At 42.1% G+C, this 13555-nt stretch overlaps 3 protein-coding genes across 3 annotated transcripts; 1 reads left to right on the top strand and 2 right to left on the bottom strand.

Annotated features, from left to right (window-relative positions):
- Window positions 1–756: 756 nt before the first annotated feature.
- Window positions 757–3480, bottom strand: LOC123482657 (proteasome subunit beta type-8-like). Its single transcript, XM_045211105.1, has 6 exons — window positions 3218–3480; window positions 2790–2931; window positions 2220–2331; window positions 1658–1787; window positions 1251–1455; window positions 757–938 (listed from the first exon to the last, which is right to left on the bottom strand). Exons 1-6 carry the CDS (start codon window positions 3341–3343, stop codon window positions 850–852), a joined length of 804 nt encoding a protein of 267 aa, XP_045067040.1. The 5' UTR covers window positions 3344–3480; the 3' UTR covers window positions 757–849.
- A 2230-nt stretch (window positions 3481–5710) lies between these two features.
- LOC123482656 (proteasome subunit beta type-7-like) lies at window positions 5711–8773 on the bottom strand. Its single transcript, XM_045211104.1, has 8 exons — window positions 8656–8773; window positions 8191–8284; window positions 7871–7968; window positions 7540–7680; window positions 6860–6975; window positions 6652–6710; window positions 6292–6443; window positions 5711–6119 (listed from the first exon to the last, which is right to left on the bottom strand). Exons 1-8 carry the CDS (start codon window positions 8715–8717, stop codon window positions 6008–6010), a joined length of 834 nt encoding a protein of 277 aa, XP_045067039.1. The 5' UTR covers window positions 8718–8773; the 3' UTR covers window positions 5711–6007.
- A 27-nt stretch (window positions 8774–8800) lies between these two features.
- On the top strand, window positions 8801–11484 carry LOC123482658 (proteasome subunit beta type-6-B like protein-like). The gene is made up of 6 exons (XM_045211108.1): window positions 8801–8926; window positions 9424–9494; window positions 10012–10143; window positions 10518–10647; window positions 10750–10894; window positions 11195–11484. Exons 1-6 carry the CDS (start codon window positions 8894–8896, stop codon window positions 11314–11316), a joined length of 633 nt encoding a protein of 210 aa, XP_045067043.1. The 5' UTR covers window positions 8801–8893; the 3' UTR covers window positions 11317–11484.
- Window positions 11485–13555: the final 2071 nt, after the last annotated feature.

The following is a 13555-nucleotide window of genomic DNA, read 5'->3' as shown; positions in this document are numbered from 1 at the left end:
AATCCTGCCTGGCAACAGGTGATATCAATGTTGGTAATACTATTTTATGGAATGTAGTTGCTATAAGGGGATTTAATTATCTTTTTATAACATACTGGGCACTATAGTATAGTCCCCATGTAACTACTGCACACTATTCATATCCACAGTGACTCATCTATCAAGCTGAGAAAATGAACATAATATGGGAGAAAAGGTTACTTCAGGTTTTATGGCAAATTCATTCCATTAATTTAAAACTTCCTCTGATAGCACAAACATTTTGTTTGTAGAATTTCATTTGTACAATGAACTCCTATACTAAGGTGGACATTTACAGAAGGGTGCCAACCAAAACGATACCCGGGCAAACACATCTGACTGGTTTTGGGACATGTATTTGTGTTTCAGGAAACAGTTTGTTGGAGGCAAATACGCTAGACAAAACTATAAGGACTCTGAATTTTACTTCCTCCTTCAACTGTTGGTTATGAGGTTATGTTATTTGACCGTTTAGTAGGCTAAAACATTGGACTAAAACTCTTCAAGTCACAAAGTTGTCAAGTGTATTTCACAAGTCTCAACAGACTTTACAGAGAACATTTTAATCAAGGTTAATAGTATTGTATTAAACAATCCTACAAACCTTTTCCAATGACTGGCACTGGTAAATAACTGGTAGATTATCATATTGTACATTTGAATAGGACTGGTAACAGTTGCAGCAAGTTGTGACGGCATGTAAGACCTTCAGTTTAAACAATAGAGGCCAGAGTATGCGGTTTGAAAATGGTCTTTATTTGGAGCAGTGCTGGGATCAGTTGAGAGAGAACACAGTGTGTCTGTGTGGGTGTAGAAACTGATCTATGATCAGAACATGCCCTTCCTGTAGCGGTGGATCAGCTCTGACACGTCCTCCTTACACACCTTTATCCAGCCGTCCTCCTGCATGTGGTACACTGGACAAACACACAGACAGTTACACATAAAGGTATTGTTTACATTTTATTTTCCTATGGATTCAGCATATGACTACTTTTTCATATGGATAAATCCTTATGAGATTAGATTATAATTGTATATTTAGTTATAACCTCTTGAATGGAATTCACACCTGGAATTTACACAACAAACAAACAATATCTCAACATACATCAAACTCTAGCCTGCACCTATCTATGCTTCACATGGTCTCACATGAACTGACTTAGTCAAGTCAAATCAAATTAATCGTTATAGAATGAGTATAGGTTCAGAACAAGGTCACTCACAGTTGACCACTCCTCCAGAGTAGGCGTCTCTGTGCGTGGCGTGGGTGATGCCACGGCGGCCCAGCTCGTACGCCTCCTCTACCGTCATGTCCTCACGGTAACCGCTGTCCATCACTCCGTATGCATAGCTGCTACCACAACCAGTAGAGAACATACGACCAGAGAGACGTGTGGCATTATCATCCACATAGTACAAACCAGGGCCCTGGACAGCAAGACACAAATATATTGATACTCATCAACAGACATGACAACTGGAGACAATCCAATGGGACTCACAAATGTTGGGTACCATCAGGATGAAAATGTAAGCTATAAAATCAGGCTTTCAAATAAACACTCACACAGACACACACACACACACACACCAAAAACACACACAAACACACTCCACTCCCTCCCTGTACCTTGTTGTCCCAGCCAACGATCATGCTGCCCATGGAGAGGCCCATGCCCCTGTAGCCCAGCATCATGTTACACAGCAGCTTAGAGGCTGCAGACACTGAGATCCTCTGCTTGTTCCTCAGTTTGTACAGCCTGAGACACAAAAACTCACTGTATGAGACAAGGCAGTCAGAGTGCTAAAACACTGGTTTACTTCCAGATAGATTTGAACACCCCAGATACATTAAGGCATTCATGTGGCTTGGAAGCAAACCATTACGACCAATATAGGAGAGGGCTAGTCTAGATAACAATTATGGCCAAAACGTTACATAGATGGTATCTACAAAGTCACTGTTTGATATTGATATGGTTGTGTGGTGCCTAATTTATGTCCCACGCATTTGTTTTGAGAAATGGAAATGACATTGATTGGTACATTTTCTGTCCATCCAACCCTCCCTGGCCCTCCCCTTGCCCATAAGCCCGACAGACAGCCAGACAGACAGGCATCAATGATTGTGATATTAACACCATGTAACTGTATAGCGGGACTCAATCTAACAGAGACAAGCTCGAACAGACCTGCACTCCTTAGCCAGCAGTCTCTCCCAGTACTGGCAATCAGCAGCACTGCCAGACATGGTCCCCAGCAGGTAAGGATTGATCTCTATCACCTTGTTAGCCTCCTTTGACGCTGCAGGGAAAGACAAATACATAGCAAAGGGGTTCGAGAATGATTGCTTTATGTTTGGTTATAGATCTCTGAGATCCATTCTGCATCTGAAGGTGCGGTCTACGACTGCTGCTGGAACAGAAATCTAATGGACCAACTCAAGGCTGATCACATCATCCTTCCAAGGTAAATCACATCAAAATGGATGACCTTACAATTACCACTTGTAGATTTGGTTTAGTACTCACAATACAGTAGGCAGTTATAGTAGTAACAGTAGAATGCTATTACTAGTTTCTTACTGTGTATAGGTACAGTATTGTCAGATGAAGGCACTGTGTATGCCTGAAATTAGAGACTAATAGCTACTTTTCTTACATTATAAATCTGAACCACGTGAAACCAAGACCGCACGGCTGATGGGCTAAAGTGGTTTTGGTTATCAAGGAAAGCTAATCCCTATGGAATGTGATGTTTACCAATGTAGCTGCCAGCTGAGGCCCTGGAGTCCACAGCCACAATGACACCATGGCGGAATTTGAAAGCCAGAGTAGTTGTTCCATGGTTCAGATCTATGGACACACCACCTTCACGGCTGCATGACTTCAGGAACCCTGAGGGCTAGAGAGAAAGAGAGCATTATAGAGTGGGACTGTGAAGTAGATTGATCCAATCGTTTAAAAAAATGTGTGATGTAGCAGCGCTTGTCAGTATTTTGTCAGGTGGTATGCGTGCGCGCGTATGTTTGTGCGTGCGTGCTTAAATGTGTGCTTGAGGTGAGTTGTGAATCTCCATTGAACCATGCTTTAGTAAGGTATAGTTCACTTCACATAGGACACATTAGATCATTTAGATCATCATATTATTGTCACAGAAGAAACAGAAAATAACTGCAGAAAATACTCACATCCACTCCAACAGGGACAGCAAATTCCTGATTCGGTCGGTCAATAAGATGCCCTATTCCTGTTCCAAGAATCTGCCCACGAAGTCCCGCGTGGGATTTATAACCACTTACGTCGAAAAGTGCCATAATGATTAAATCAAATATAAGAAGAATGTAGACTATACCTTAATCAAATTTGAAGCGAAAATACAGCTTGGCTTCGCTCTGATGCGACAAGGAAATATTTTCCTAATGCAAACGAAACCGAAAGGGTTTTTAAGGTACATTTTCATTCGTGATCGAAAAAGTAACCCAACTGTAGCTTATAATATGCGTACTCAGTCCGAGTATTATTTGACAATAGCCTAGCCACGCCAAGTCATACTGATAAACAATTGTTAATAGAGATTAAGTTTTGACATAATTTCTCACAACAATATAGAGTAAACTGACTGAAAACGTATCACACATTTGGCCAATCGCAGAGCATCATTTGTGGGGTCGTCATCAGTAAATATGAAGACTTACCTGTCAGAGGTTTACCGCGCTCAAGGAGTCACTCACAAGGAGTCACAGGGAGAAAACTACACTGAACGAAAATGGGGTGCGGAGGAGTATTTCTGTCTGTAAGAAAGCACTTTTGTGGGGAAAAACTAATTATGTTGGTTGGGCCTGGCTCCCCAGTGGGTCGGCCTATACCCACCCAGGCCAACCCATGGCTGCACCCCGGCCCAGTCATGTGAAATCTATAGATTAGGGCCTAATGAATTTATTTCAATTGACTGATTTCCTTATATGAACTGTAACTCAGCAAAATCGTTCAAATTGTTGCATGTTGCGTTTATATTTTTGCTCAGTGCAAATGTTATGCTGTATTACATTAAAAAAAAAAAAAATCCCCCCTGGATTGTAACAGCAGGCATATTCTTCATTGGTGAACCATGGTAATAATATTAAAAAACATACACTACCGGTCAAAAGTTTTAGAACACCTACTCATTAAAGGGTTTTTCATTATTTGGACTAATTTCTACATTGTAGAATAATAGTGAAGACATCAAAACTATGAAATAACACATATGGAATCATGTAGTATCCAAAAAAAGTGTTAAACAAATCAAAATGTATTTTATATTTGAGATTCTTCAAATAGCCACCCTTTGCCTTGATGACAGCTTTGCACACTCTTGGCATTCTCTCAACCAGCTTCACCTGGAATGCTTTTCCAACCGTCTTGAAGGAGTTCCCACATATGCTGAGCACTTGTTGGCTGCTTTTCCTTCACTCTGCGGTCTGACTCATCCCAAACCATCTCAATTTGGTTGAGGTCGGGGATTGTGGAGGCCAGGTCATCTGATGCAGCACTCCATCACTCTCCTTCTTGGACAAATAGCCCCTTACACAGCCTGGAGGTGTGTTGGGTCATTGTCCTGTTGAAAAACAAATGATAGTCCCACTAAGCCCAAACCAGATGGGATGGCATATCGCTGCAGAATGCTGTGGTAGCCATGCTGGTTAAGTGTGCCTTGAATTCTAAATAAATCACAGACAGTGTCACCAGCAAAGCCTCCCCACACCGTCACACCTCCTCCATGCTTTACACTGGGAAATACACATGCGGAGATCATCCGTTCACCCACACCGCGTCTCACAAAGAGATGGCGGTTGGAACCAAAAATCTCAAATTTGGACTCCAGACCAAAGGACAATTTTCCACCGGTCTAATGTCCATTGCTCGTGTTTCTTGGCCCAAGCAAGTCTCTTCTTCTCATTGGTGTCCTTTAGTAGTGGTTTCTTTGCAGCTATCTGACCATGAAGGCCTGATTCACACAGTCTCCTCTGAACAGTTGATGTTGAGATGTGTCTGTTACTTGAACTCTGTGAAGGGCTGCGATTTCTGAGGCTGGTATGATGAACTTATCCTCTGCAGCATTGTTAACTCTGGGTCTTCCATTCCTGTGGCGGTCCTCATGAGAACCAGTTTCATCATAGCGCTTGATGGTTTTTGCGACTGCGCTTGAATAAACTTGGTCTTTTACCAAATAGGGCTATCTTCTGTATACCCCCCTACCTTGTCACAACACAACTGATTGGCTCAAACGCATTAAGGAAAGAAATTCCACAAATTAACTTTTAACAAGGCACACCTGTTAATTGAAATGCATTCCAGGTAACTACCTCATGAAGCTGGTTGAGAGAATGCCAAGAGTGTGCAAAGCTGTCATCAAGGCAAAGGGTGGTTATTTGAAGAATCTCAAATATAGAATATATTTTCATTTGTTTAACACTTTTTTTGGTTACTACATGATTCCATATGTGTTATTTCATAGTTTTGATGTATTCACTATTATTCTACAATGTAGAAAATAGTCAAAATAAAGAAAAACACCCATGAATGAGTAGGTGTTCTAAAACTTTTGACCAGTAGTGTATATAAAAATGAAGATGCTGTGAGCTGAAACTGCTATAAGGAAAAGGAAAGCTAAAAGTGAAGAGGGAAAACTCAAACACGCGTTCATGAAAAAGAATGTAGACTTTTTATTCAATCAATCACTTTCCAATATTTCACCCACTGCATATAGACACAGCTATAGCCTAGACCTACTAAACCTGTTTAAAATGTATTGCTAACTACAGTTCATTGAACTAAGATCTTTATGTGACAATGTTTTTTTACGGCTTTGCATAGTAGTGTCACCTAGTAGTCACGTCTTGTCATTATTAGGTGTATTGTATTCACTGATTTTATGTCTTGAGTATTGTAATAAGCCTCTGTGTGACTGTATCTTTGTCGTTTTTGAGCGGTCAGGTTCAGGCGGTATGCATCCGCTGGACTGTCTCCTGCACTACCTCCAGCTCCAGAGGGACTATTTTCTCTGTCAAAATAGACGTTGTACCTGGGCGATACTTGTATCTTCTCTGCCTGAGCGAGAGAAAGAGAGAAGAGAGAGAAAATGAAAGAGAGAGAGAGAGAGAGAGAGAGAAGAGAAGATACTGTTCTGTCAAACAATATCGTTTTGGCAAATATGCTGTCTAGAATAATAGTTGAAGCAGCTGAGGATGGTGACACCATTTACATTTACATTTACATTTACCTCTTGTCTTTGTACTCTGACTCCTGGTACGGCCTGATGTAGTCCACCCCCTGTTTAGTGATGACACAGATATCTATGTTGTTGCCTGAGCCCAGGTCACTCATGATGCCAGAGTGGATGGCATCCCGGACCAACTCCTTAGCCTCCTCCAACTAGAAGGACATAGTGATGGGGAGTGAGTGAAGGGACTGGGATGGGGGAGGTAGGTCTACAATACATCCAGCTTAATGGAAACAAATCTGATGCCTTCTTTATGGGGAGTCCAATGACTTAACTCTTGAGACTTGAAGTATATCGATGTGATGGCATATGAACTAAATGTATGACAACCCCTAGCCTGCCTAAGGAAAAGTCACTAACCTCCATATTAGGTTTGAACCTATCCTCCAGAATCCCCAGAGCAGCCAAGTCACCAGACCCTTCACAAAACACAAATAGGAATCAACTAAATGTCATTATTTATAAATTATTCATGATGGCTAGTCAATTAATCAACTAATAATGGCCCACACAATAACAGTATATGGGTGTATGCTTATGTATGCTTGACACAGTAGCAGTTCCTCACCCATTGCAAGGTATGGCACATTGTCTATGCTCCCATAGGGCCCCACTGTGTAGAGGTGATTGCCGGTGCAGTCCACCCCTCCTAGGATTAGACTGGCCCCTATCTGGCCCTTGTACCTAAAGATACACATATGAGATACATTATGAACAAACAAACCTATCTGACATGAAAGGCGGTTACATTGGAGCGGCTATAGTGGTGGATGAGGTGACTTATTTCAACAGAATGTAATGTTTAAAGGGCCATGGTAAAAAACATATATAATTTTGACCTCTCGGATGGTCAGTTCTTGCATCCATAGCTCTGTCGATGAATTTGAGAGTGGTAACATTTCTCCAGCCCCATCCCCCAGCTGTTTACCAAATCAGTGGCTGGGTGCCCGCTTTTTTGTTTTTTTGAACTGCAAATTGCCCCTTAAATGCTTGAATGAAGTGAAATATGTAATGCTCTAATGCAGTGGTTCCCAACTCCGTTTCTTGAGTACCCCCAACAGTACACATTTCTGTTGTGGCTCCGGACAAACACACCTGATTCTACTAATCATCAACCCCTTGACAAGTTGAATGAGGTGTGTTTGTCTGGAGTTTCAACAAAAAAGTGTACTGTTGGTTACGAGAACCGGAGTTGGGAACCACTGCTGTAATGGAGAGTGGTAAAGATACACACACACACACACACACCTGAATAGCATATCCTGTAGTATGTTTACTGCCATCACGACACGTGGGTTCCTGCCGCTGGTCATAGAAAAGATGGTGAGGTTGGAGGAGAGCAGGTCGGTGGTCTTCTCTGTATCTGCTGCAGTTCCTGCACCACAGCAGCTGAGAGAGGGAGTAGACAGGAGAGAGAGGTCAGGAGAACAATGGATGTGTGGGCATGGATATCTCAAATCAAAGTGACAGACATTTTTTCACTTCTCTTCCACTTCTCTCTTCCACGCATGACAATCAATTCCATTCTCCACATAAGTCACACATGGACTATCCCTTAAAGAGGTGTAGGCCTACTCACTACATATTGGGGGAGATGTAGTGGATCTTGGCACACATCTTGTCAGCCACCACTTCACCGGAGGTGGCCCGCGTGTCTGCTCCCAGAACCACTCCATCCTGCACATACAAGGACCCAAAGAACACTCCATTTTACTATCAGTATACACAATTCATTTCAATACACTTTGTCCATCATTATTGTCTTTTTTTAAGTCGCATGAAGACAGGCAAGAATCATGATAATATGTTACTATGTAAAATTCACTGAAATTGTCCCACTATATGGAATCTTCCACTTATTAGAGATGCCTGCCCATTATCAGTGGACATCACTCTCACCTTGCACACTACTCCAGCTATGGTGGTACCTGTCTTCATAGGCTTAGGTGCCTTGGTATGTCCTCCCTCAAGCAGACCGTCCAGTGCAACATTTCTATTTGATAACATATATATAGACGAATCACACACACTGTAACAAAATACCAATACAGTGTACCACAAAATCTTACAAAGAAAAGCCCTATCTAATGATGACCAGATCAATACAATTGCAATTAGCTGATTAACACATAGAAGTGTAACTTTCATTAAAAGAAAATGCAGAAATAATCAAATGCAACGTTTTAAATGATTTAGACTTGCGGGTCTTTTTAGTTGGTCTTTTTTACACGATTATACAAGATACATTACTTTCACTTTTGATTTAGGCTTGATATGAGACGAGATACATTTTACGAAGTTTACTGTTTACCAACAAAAAAAAACGAAACATTATTCTCCTTAAAGGTAAAAGGGAAATCATACCTGGAGACGTTCTCAAAATTAAATCCCGATGCAGGTGTTTCGAGAACATTTGATAGCGCCATACCTGAAGCGGGTTATTTTGCACTCCCTGGTAAGATTTGGACTACCCTACAATCGCGCATTTCAAGTCCCTCAAGAGGTCGCTGTTTTCTTGACCTGATGTGACCAAATGTGACTGAAGGACGCAGTTTTATCCGTATTTTTCATCCGTGTTCGGGCAATACTGGATAGACACTTTATGGACTCTCAAATCAAAGGAGTTAGCACAGGCGTAAGTTAATTGTTTTTCATATTTTGTACCTGATATTGTTATACATTTTCCTAAATTGAAGCTGCGATAACAGTACATTTTGGGACGAACGAACCAGAATTTACACTGAGGATTTTAATTCTAGGTTGCCTTGTTGATTTTGTCGTTAATTCATCTCAGTAACCTAAAGCTGAACTTCAGGGAAAACGTTTATACATTTAACTTGATAATAATAGCCTTATTTAATATTTTCCGACGAACAAAGTGCTGAATTTACTTTCGTTTTCGAGTCATTCATCTGCAACTCAAGAAATTACCCTACACTTTAGCACTGATCTAGGATCAGCTTAGCCTGCCTAAATCCCAACCACAGCCTATCCATTGACTGTAAACATGCAACACTGACCTTGTCACAAATATATTATCATACAAATATATAATTATATCTTATATAGTAATTGTATGCTCTCCCCATCTAACTGATTATACATTTATTAATGGTTTTCTATCTCCTACAGACCACCATCTTGGCGGTGACGTTCAATGGAGGGGTTATCATTGGCTCAGATTCCAGGGCGTCCATCGGAGGGTAAGGAGGATCTCCAACACCTATTAACACCTGGAACCAAGTTAATCATATTGCCCCTCCTTTCCTCTAGACGTGTCTTTATGATCAAATACAAGTCTGTGACACACAACATATTAAATAAATCAGCCATCACTTAAAGCAATATATAGCAAGATATACATTGGAACGTGTCACCAGGGATCTCTATCTAATGTGTCTCCAGGAGTCTCTATCTAATGTGTCTCCAGAGTCTCTATCTAATGTGTCTCCAGGAGTCTCTATCTAATGTGTCTCCAGGAGTCTCTATCTAATGTGTCTCCAGGAGTCTCTATCTAATGTGTCTCCAGGATCTCTATCTAATGTGTCTCCAGGAGTCTCTATCTAATGTGTCTCCAGGAGTCTCTATCTAATGTGTCTCCAGGAGTCTCTATCTAATGTGTCTCCAGGAGTCTCTATCTAATGTGTCTCCAGGAGTCTCTATCTAATGTGTCTCCAGGAGTCTCTATCTAATGTGTCTCGATCTCGACTCCACCCACAGGTACTACGTGTCCTCTAAGACCATCAACAAGCTGATCCAGGTTCATGACAGGATATTCTGCTGCATCGCCGGCTCCCTGGCAGACGCTCAGGTCGTCACCAAGGCTGCTAAGTTCCAGATCTCCTTCCACAGGTATAGACCACCCTTTCCCTGTCTCTGTCCCTGGCTGGTTCAACATAGCCCATGATTGTTGATATCAAACTGATGAAGCTTGTATTATTATCAGCAATAGTGAGACCTTCATTTTAGATGTGTTCTTAGTAGTAATGTGCAGCTTACATTTACGTCATTTAGCAGGCGCTCTTATCCAGAAAAACTTACAGGAGCAAGTGCCTTGCTGAAGGGCAGATTCTTTCACCTAGTCGGCTCGGGGATTCAAACCAGCAACTTCTCAGTTACTGGCCCAAAGCCCTTAACCACTAGGCTACTGCCTCTTGAACTACAGTAGACATCAAAACAATCTGTGATACAACCATGTCTTCACTGTGTCTGTCCTGTGTGGTAAGTATTCAGATGGAGTCCCCTCCTCTGGTGAAGGCAGCAGCGTCCATTTTGAAGGAGCTGTGCTACAACAACAAGGAAGAGCTGCAGGCCGGCTTCATCACTGCAGGCTGGGACAGGAAGAAAGGGCCACAGGTGAAGCCCTGGGGCATAACAAACAGTTAAACAGACATATAGAATAGAACACAATAGAATATAACACACACACACGATTTCTAACCGTTATCTCACCTCTAGGTTTACACGGTGGCCCTGGGCGGTATGTTACTCAGTCAGCCGTTCACCATCGGAGGATCAGGGAGCACGTACATCTACGGTTACGCCGACGCCAAATACAAACCTGACATGAGCAAAGAGGAGTGCCTGCAGTTTGCTACAAATGGTAAAAGTAGATTTGTCCTGTAGAATCTCATAGGCTTCATTGTTTTATCCAGATGGCACTGTTTTCATATAGGATAAAAGACGTCAGATAAGACATTTTATTTTATTTTATTGAAAATATCTTCCAGTGGGACAGGAGAGTGATTATAGGATGGGTTTGCTATGGGATTGTTGGCACTGGAACACAAGAGAGCTGTTTCCGCAAACGTGGACCTTGTGGTCTCAGTACCCATCTCTACCTGCCATCTGATCTATTTTCCTCTTTCCTCCCCCTTCTTTTCCTCCTCTTCCCCCCACCTAGCTCTTGCCCTAGCTATGGGCAGACAATGTCAGCCGGAGGCGTGGCACACACTGGTAGTGATCACCGAGGAGGGGGTGGAGCATGTGGTCATCCCTGAGACCGCTGCCCAAATTCCACGATGAGTAGAGTGACACTACAGTCAACCAATCAGTGACACTCTGTGAGATGAATATGGAACCTTCGCTCACTCATTCACTGTTGTTCATACATGCATAACTTGGTGTTCATAGGCCTAACTATTCACATCAGTTTTGGGACTGCGGATAGAAATAAATACTAATGATTGCCAAGACTCTTCTTTCTTCTGGCTATGTGTTTCATAATCTACTTCGTGTTCATTTAGTTTATGTGCTTTATATTTTGTTTACCTAATGACTTCTGGGTGGAATCAGTAAAATCGAAGTAAAAAATATGTTTGCACTGCAAGTGTAAGTGTGTTTGATTACTAAATATATCAATCTGACAGTCCCCACTATAATTGAGTAGGCTATTTCTGAGGGAATACGCCCTATTTAATTTGATGCTATCATTAACAATAGATAATTAGTAAATATTATAAGCCTGTTATAACTAATGCATAACTGTCTGTGTATTTCAACCTTCAGAAAGACACCTTGACTTTTCCACATTTTGTTATGTTACAGCCTTATTCTAAAATTGATTGAATAAATAAAAATCCTCAGCAATCTATCGCAAGACCCGGGATAATGACAAAGCGAAAACAGGTTTTTAGAAATGTTAGCACACTTTTTTTTTTTTTTTTTTTTTACAAATACCACATTTACATAAGTATTCAGACTCTTTGCCATGAGACTTGAAATTGAGCTCAGGTGCATCCTGTTTCCATTGATCATCCTTGAGATGTTTCTACAGCTTGATTGGAGTCCACCTGTGGTAAATTCAATTGATTGGAAATTATTTGGAAAGGCACACACCTCTCTATATAAGGTCCCACAGTTGACAGTGCATGTCAGAGCAAAAACCAAGCCATGAGGTCGAAGGAATTGTCCATAGAGCGCCGAAACAGGATTGTGTCGAGGGTACCAAAACATTTATTCAGCATTGAAGGTCCCCAAGAACACAGTTGCCTCCATCATTCTTAAATGGAAGAAGTTTGTAACCACCAAGACTCTTCCTAGAGCTGGCCACCTAGGCCAAACTGATCAATTGGGGGAGAAGGGCCTTGGTCAGGGAGGTGACCAAGAACCTGATGGTCACTCTGACAGAGCTCTAGAGTTCCTCTGTGGAGATGGGAGAACCTTCCAGAAGGACAAACATCTCTGCAGCACTCCACCAATAGGCCTTTATGGTAGAGTGGCCAGACGGAAGCCACTCGTCCTCAGTAAAAAGGCACATGACAGCCCGCTTGAGTTTGCCAAAAGGCACTTAAAGACTCTCAGACCATGAGAAACAAGATTCTCTGGTCTGATGAAACCAAGATGTAACTCTTTGGCCTGAATGCCAAGCGTCACTTCTGGAGGAAACCTGGCACCATCCATATGGTGAGCGTGAGTGGCAGCATCATGCTGTGGGGATGTTTTTCAGCGGCAGGGACTGGGGAGACTAGTCAGAATCGAGGAAAAGATGAACGGAGCAAAGTACAGAGAGATCCTTGATGAAAACCTGCTCCAGAGCGCTCAGGACCTCAGGGGACTGGGGCAAAGGTTCACCTTCCAACAGGACAACGACCTAAGCACACAGCTAAGACAACACAGGCGTGTCTTCGGGACAAGTCTCTGAATGTCCTTGAGTGGCCCAGCCAGAGCCCGGACTTGAACCCGATCGAACATCTCTGGAGAGCCCTGAAACTAGCTGTGCAGCTATCCAACCTGACTGAGCTTGAGAGGATCTGCAGAGAAGAATTGGAGAAACTCCCCAAATACAGGTGTGCCAAGCTTGTAGCGTCATACCCAAGAAGACGTCAGAGTGGCGCAGCGGTCTAAGGCACTGCATCTCAGTGCTAGAGGCGTCACTACAGACTCCGGTTCGATTCCAGGCTGTATCACAATCCAGCCGTGATTGGGAGTTCCATAGGGTGGCGCACAATTGGCCCAGGGTTGTCCGGGTTTTGGCCTGGGTAGGAATTTGTTCTTAACTGACTTGCCTAGTTAAATAAAAAGACTTGAGGCTGTAATCACAACCAAAGGTGCTTCAACAAAGTAAAGGGGTCTGAATACTTATGTAATATTTCAGTTTTTATTTTTAATAAATTAGCAAACATTTCTAACGTCCTGTTTTTACTTTGTCATTATGGGGTATTGTGTGTGATTGTTGAGGGGAAAAAAACAATTTAATCAATTTTAGAATAAGGCTGTAACCTACCAAAATGTGGAAAAAATCAAGGGGGTCCTGAATACTTTC

The sequence above is a fragment of the Coregonus clupeaformis genome, chromosome 35 (assembly GCF_020615455.1).
Source record: "Coregonus clupeaformis isolate EN_2021a chromosome 35, ASM2061545v1, whole genome shotgun sequence".
In the NCBI taxonomy this organism is placed as follows: domain Eukaryota; kingdom Metazoa; phylum Chordata; class Actinopteri; order Salmoniformes; family Salmonidae; genus Coregonus; species Coregonus clupeaformis.
The sequence above is the reverse complement of the archived record's forward strand: the minus strand, read 5'-3'. Positions and strand labels throughout refer to the sequence as shown.